The following is a 6,777-nucleotide window of genomic DNA, read 5'->3' as shown; positions in this document are numbered from 1 at the left end:
GTTTTGATATCTGGACAGCAGCATGCATTTCAGTCACACAGAGGTCACATGGCACAGAGAACAGCAGATCATGGCATCCTTACTCTCACTTGCAAAATTACGTATCAGCCATTTTTGATTTTAGCATTTTATTATTGGAAATTACTGTTCAGAGGTCATATCGCCTATGTGTGAATTCTTGCCCTTAAATTATTTTGAGAACATATAACATGCATTTTGCAATGCAATGGAATGCCCACAAAAATGTCAATTTCCCATCATTCTACAAAATGGATATGCACCATTTTGCAACAAAACTCATTTTACTGTATGCTCCCCACGTCCAGTACCAGCTTTCATTAAGCACACTGTTTTAAGTTTGTTATTACCGGAATACCAATGACAAGGTCTTAATATATTACCAAAGACTCTGTGTAATGTCATAGCAATGAACATAGTATTATGGTATTAAAATCTTTTCGACTATTAGTAAAGCACTCCAATGGTGGAACAGAGCGCATTATGAGGCTACCTCTGTAAACCCTTGTCCTTCCTGGTCCTTGGCCAGCTGATACCAGAACGATTAGTATAACTTTGTAATATAACTTTGAGCTGCTTGCTTCTTTTCTGTCAGACTCAGTCCACTTTGAAACCTGTTTCCTGTCCTAAGCTCTACGGAATGTGATTGCTGGTTGAACTGGTGACGCTCTTTTGTGCAGCTTGTGCTTGCATGGCTTTGTGTAGGCCTATGCATTCACCCTATGTTTCTCTATAGACTAGTCTGTTTGCTATTACGTTCTCTGGTCAAAAATGCCCCAAAAAAACATTTTAGCTAGTCTGGTGTCTTCCGTTTTTTCTATATCTGTTTGTCACTCATTCTCCCCCACATGTAACACTGCAGCAGTGAGCGGCAACAGGAGTTGTCTTAGTTGTGAGCGAAAAACCTCTTCCAAGCATGAAGAACTCTTTGATGAGGCTCCGTTAATCCATTATGTTCAAACTGCAACACTTAAGTGCTTCATGTAGAAGTGAGTCGGTGGGCCCGTGTGAGTCTCACCTCTCCCCAGCCCAAGGCCTCCCTCTCATTATTGTGGAGGAATAATGATCAGCAGAGGGCTTCCCACATGCTCAGCTCCTCCGCAGACTCTGGAATGTACTTGAATCAGAGATGAACAGAAATGTTCAAGGACTTGAAAAGCAGCAAGGTTTAAAAGAGGAGCTTTTGAGAGGCTTCTTCTTGAGAAATTGTCTGCAGGGTTGCACACAAAAGTCTTTCTCAAAAAAGAAAAAAAATCGTTCTAATATCTTGCGGTATCCTAACTTCCAAAGCTTACCCGAAAAATTCTTTGATTCCTCCCTCAATACACTCAGGCTTAGCTTAACTTGCCATGGGGGCGGATCGTCTTGTATTACGCTATTAATTAGGAGGTCCTGATGGATCGTGGAGCTGTAAGTTTTAGGAAGTTTTAAAACAGTCCAGGTGGGTTTGCTTGAACAGAGTTGGCAAAGCGAACTGTGCCGTTGCTGCTGCTGGTGTTTGTGTGTGTGTGTGTGTGCGTGTGTGTGTGCGTGTGCGTGTGCGTGCGTGCGTGCGTGCGCCTGCGTGCGTGCGTGCGTGCGAGACAGTGCCTCAAGGCAAATAGCCCAAATTTTAATGGAAATAGTGTTTGAAAGACCTTGGGAACCCTAGGATGTGTTATGGATTAATCATTAGTGCAATTATCCCCAAATTCCTCCAGTTTGAGAGTTTCTTAGAAGTTTTCATGCTGACCAAGGTCTCAGGAAACCTTCACCTGCCCTTGTGCATTTAGACCCCTCTTGCACAGAAACTCCTCAGAGTATGAATTAAGCACAGAGATTCACTGTGCTCTCACACTACACAGTAAAACATGCAGTGTTAGTTCAACACAGAGAGTACCGAGTAGTGTTGAATAAACTGTTTGTTTTTTAAATACATTTTGCATTCTTCAGCTCCTTCACATGTTTCTTGTGTAGGAGCTCTACCTTTCTTTTGGCCTTTTGTTCTCTTTTTGTTGTCCTCTGCGTTCCTGTTCCCCTGTGCCGTGTTACGTCTGTATTGTGACAGTGTCGTAACGGGTGTGGCTGCCTGGCCGGGTAACATGAGAAGCCTGGATGACTGTGATGTCACCTCCTCCAGTCTGCAGTCTGACTCAGCTGGTCTGGTGTGGTGCCATGGGTAACACCATAGGTTGGGGTGCTGTTACAAACTGCAGCGTTTTCCCTTTTTTTTTTTTTTTACTATTAGCTTAGCAGCAGTTTGGTTACTCGTTTGAATAAGCAAAAAGAGTCAGGGGACTGATATTTGGTTAAGATATGCTGTTAGCGAGGCCCAATTTGTGGATTTGTCTTAACTTTGGAATAAGTAATAGGCTAAACTTATTGGTACCGGTAGGTGAAATTAAATGAATTTGGAATGAAAGTTTGACTTGTGAATAAAAAAGCAGTTAGATCGGTCTACTGTATATTTCTATTGGTAAATGAAATGGTGTGAATGTGCAATAAAAGTTTGATTTGTGAATTAAAATGATGCAAATTGGCCTGTCTAATGTATTCTGCATGGATAGGTTGTCAAGTTGTTATTGTCATGATCAGGTGTGTTATTATCACCACCTCTGTTAAGGATGGACTGGGAATGGATGCAGGAGATATTATTAAATGCACACACTGATCATTTCAAAATTACTTTATTATTTTTCAACATATACCTGATGAAGAGGTAAGACTCATACATTGTAAAACAACCGAATAAGTAATGGTGAAGTGATCAGTGTGTGCCGGATGTATTTTTCCTAAGTAACTGATTTACAACCGGCTTGATCATTTTAAATGCACCTGCCAGTTAAACTAGGTGTGCAAAAAGCTTTCACCTCTTGCAAGAGACAATGCACTATTATTTGGCATGAAAAGATACTGCTGTTGAAGAGAGCAGTTAGCCTATTATTCACACTCATTTCGTGAGAATGCGTTTTAGACTGTTCTGAGACGTAATTGGCTGGCGTTTATGCAGGGCTATTATGCCCAGTAGGAAAAAGAACAATCTGTTTGTCCTGAGCACAACAGCTTGTCTTGAATTGAATCCTTTCCTAAATTTTGAACCAGGAGTCCTGGAACAGGAACAGACTGTGCTTTGGGAGGGAAAGAGCTCTATCTGTGCTCGTCTCCTCTGTAAATGTGCTACTTTGCAACTCGGCTCGGCTCCTCCTGTTGCTCCCTTTACACCAGTGACAGTTTTCTCTTTTTGAGTTAGCCTGCTTGTCCATCTCGTCCCCTCGGAATGACCAGGGTTAGTTACACTGTGACTGTTTCCACTTGGTCCATGAGAGCGCAAGGGTCCAGGTGACATTCATTTTTTAACCAGAGAGGTGACCTCTCAGAGGTCAGAGGTAGAGAGAGAGGGGTGTGTGGGGGGAGTCAGTGTGTTAAGTACTGTATGTGTGTGTGTAAGAGAGGGGGAGTTTAAGTGTGTGTGTGTGTGCGCGCGTGTGCGGTGCGTGTGCGTGTGCGTGCATGTGTGCATGCGTGCATTTGTGTGCATGCGTCGTGTATGCACTTGTGCTTGTGTGGTTCCACAAAGCGTGTGTATACTGTATTTGTAGGGGGTTTGTGCAGATGTCCTTGTGCCCTCCAGTTTTTATGACAGCCATTATGCTGCTTGAGTGACACTGACTCAGGCCCCCAAGTGGACTGGAATGCCTTATATTATACCATGGAGCAGCTACCGTCTGCCCAGAAATATGGCCTGCCCAGAAGTATGCATCTGTGCAGGCTTACACAGGCTTATCCCCTGCCTCCCTTTCACTCACAAACTCCTCTAACTCTTGTGGAATGATTAGCACTGTTTTACACGGAGGTAAACCTGAACAATCTGGAGCAGAAACAAAGAAACACGCACGCACGCACGCGCGCACGCACGCACGCACGCACGCACACAGACACACACACACACACACGCACACACACACACACAAACTAGTTGGTAGCTGCATAGGTGGCTCTGTGCTAGCTTGCTGTCCACTTTACTGTAAGGTTACAGGTTTCAGTCTGGGTCTGAGCACCGCAGTGGTCTGCAGGAAGACACTTTTCCTCTTAAATGAAACATTTCCCTCTATTCTCTCCTGGCTATCTCTTTGTCTCTTCCTCATTCCTCTCTGTAGAAATGATTATAATCTGTAGCAAAGACTTCGCTTTATATTCACTTCTGTACTTGTTTCATATACTGTTGCTCTCTCTCTCTCTCTCTCTCTCTCTCTCTCTCTCTCTCTCTCTCTCTCTCTCTCTCTCTCTCTCTCTCCCCTGTGTCTGCCAGTCTCCAGCCTGTGTATGGGGCTCAGCACCCTCCCCTGGATCCGCGGATCCCCAGAGCGTAAGTGCTGCTCAGGACTGACAGCATGTTGGACACTTGTCCAGATCACACATCAATGTTCCTCATCAGTTCTCTTTCACTTCCTTTTTTTAGTTCCACTCCGATTATCTTTCTTCCTTCCTCACATGAGTTTATATTGGTGTATTGTATTGAAATTGTGTATTGGTTTACATTTGTTTGATGCCATCACTAGAGTTAGGTTCATTGCTTGTTTTCTTTTTTATGTTCATGCAATTTGTTTTTCCATTTTTTATTACCTAGTTAAGGTAGTTTTAAGTGTTTGTTCCTCATCTGAATGGTGAATGTTTCAAGTGTTTTTGTTTTTTTCTTTGTTTGTCTCTCAAGCAAGGTGAATATTGTTTTTTTTTTAAATTATTATTGCCATGGTCTCTTTGATTTATTTTGGCTCCACTGTTATTTTCTTGTCTCTGAAACCAATTTTCTTTTTGTTGAATGAAGGTTTAATTTGGTTTCAGTTGGAATGGGCAATCATCCTGCCGCCATTACCCATCCACCCACATCCCTTCTTTTATGACTTTGACTGTGATTTGCTCTCCTTCTCTCTCATCACAGGTTCGTCAAAGACACCCCAAAGTCAAACAGCACTCAGAATGTCAAATCATCCAAGAAGGCCTCCAGTTTCATGGAGTTTGCACGGAGCACCAATGATGCCTGGGACATCGACGATGAGGAGGACGAAGATCTGTTCATGGCGGCTGCACCCCCCGCACATGTACCCACCCATGCCCCTGCGCCTGCACCCTCACCCCACCTTCGACCCTCAGCGCTGCCCGTGTTCGTAAGCCCTCCCGCCCCCTCGGACAGCGATTCGGAGTGCCAGCCCTCCTCTGACACACTGGGGTCGCTCAGGAGCGAGTCTAGCCATGACCAGCAGAGGACAGAAGGGAGGTCTACCAATGGCAGGGTGGTCAAGTCCAATAGTGAAGCCCAACTCAACACATCCTCAGGTATGTCGCATACAAACAGTATATGGAGATGGGCTTTGACTAGTACCTTGTACTTAAAACAACTTACATCACTTTGGATTAAAGTGTCAGCTCTATGTAATGTATTGTAATAATGTAATGTAATATATCAATCAAATTAATCAAACAAAATGACTTTTATAGCACATTATCATACATAATTGTCATTCAAGGCAGTTTCAGCTGTCAGCCCATCAGTCCCACCATGCATATGCAGTAGTATACTACACTAAGCACTGTACTCAGCACCCAGCAATAGCAGGGTGGTCAAGTACAATAGTGATGCCCAGCTCAGCACCTTGTCAGGCATGTAAGGCAGTCAGATCATACATCTCATTTTTTAAGGTAGTCTTCTGTCGCTTTTACATCACTAGTTAGACTAGGCCCACACCAGGCAATAAAATACTGTGCACTAATATTCTCAGCTCCATTTCCATAGCTTGCTTGGAGAGAGCAAACATCATTCTTGTAAGGTAAAAGTTTAATCAATTCCACCATTTCACATCATTTTAGGGTCTCAGACGGCTTTCACGTTACTAGATTTTTTTGCCCATACCAGGCAAAAAACATTTTTATATGCATATCTATTTCCCTTTTTGGGGCATGCTACTCTCCTCTTCCCCATGGTCCATTTCCATGTTCTGCGTGGAGCAGTTCAGCAGCTGAGTTCAGTTAATCATCATCATTATCCCTTTTTTGGTCATCCGAGGGCTACTTTGACCACCACTGGTTTGATTATTTTATCCACACTAAGCAGTTAAGGTGTTACTATGCAGCGTGCTAACCTCTCAGTGGTCTGGTGCTCCCATATCAGCAAATGAAGCAAAACGTGTATTTCCTGATCAATATTTATACAAGCTATCCATAATGTATGTTGAATAATTTGGAATCAGCTGGAATCCAACAGACCAAGACTACCTCGTTTGTAAGGTCTCAGTTCACTTAATTTAGTGAATACCAGAGTTCAATTGATGAAAATGACATCAAGTAAGAGACTTTAATCGTCTGGACGTTGGTGAGAAAGCTGCCACACGCTCCTTAACTACAGGGTGCAATTCCATGGCTTACCTGCAGAGGGCACAAAGCGTCCTTATAAATATGCCACTCTCCCATAGTTTACTGCCTTTGAATCACATTACTGTGGTACATCATGAGGGACAAGCCATGAATTTTTGCTGTTTTTCATCATGTCTTCCCAAGTTGATCGGAGTTGAAGTGCACCTCTATACGATCCCATTGAGTGTCATTGATTAACTGTCTATTTTACCGCGTTTGGTCTCGTGTGTCCGGGGCCCTTATCTCCTCCAACTGACAAGAATTACACAGTCAGTTGCGTCTTTATGCCCTCGTTTTATGTTTGGATTGGATGCATTATTCAGCTCGGCCCAGCAAGCTTTTATTTATTTATAATTTTTATTATTTTTTTTT

The 6,777-nt window shown here is 43.1% G+C and overlaps 1 protein-coding gene across 2 annotated transcripts in view; it reads left to right on the top strand.

Moving 5' to 3' along the window:
• Window positions 1-6,777, top strand: part of tbc1d22b (TBC1 domain family, member 22B) — a 98,439-nt gene that overhangs the window by 1,226 nt on the left and 90,436 nt on the right. The window contains exons 2-3 of one of the 2 annotated variants that reach the window (XM_063208705.1): window positions 4,307-4,363; window positions 4,937-5,331. In XM_063208705.1, the coding sequence (XP_063064775.1) occupies window positions 4,307-4,363; window positions 4,937-5,331 (452 nt within the window). The remainder of the gene's footprint in view (window positions 1-4,306; window positions 4,364-4,936; window positions 5,332-6,777) is intronic. The other variant, XM_063208706.1, reaches the window with a different exon arrangement.

This window comes from Engraulis encrasicolus, chromosome 10 (assembly GCF_034702125.1).
Source record: "Engraulis encrasicolus isolate BLACKSEA-1 chromosome 10, IST_EnEncr_1.0, whole genome shotgun sequence".
In the NCBI taxonomy this organism is placed as follows: Eukaryota; Metazoa; Chordata; class Actinopteri; order Clupeiformes; family Engraulidae; genus Engraulis; species Engraulis encrasicolus.
Note: the sequence above shows the minus strand (reverse complement) of the source record. Positions and strands in the feature narration are given on the sequence as shown.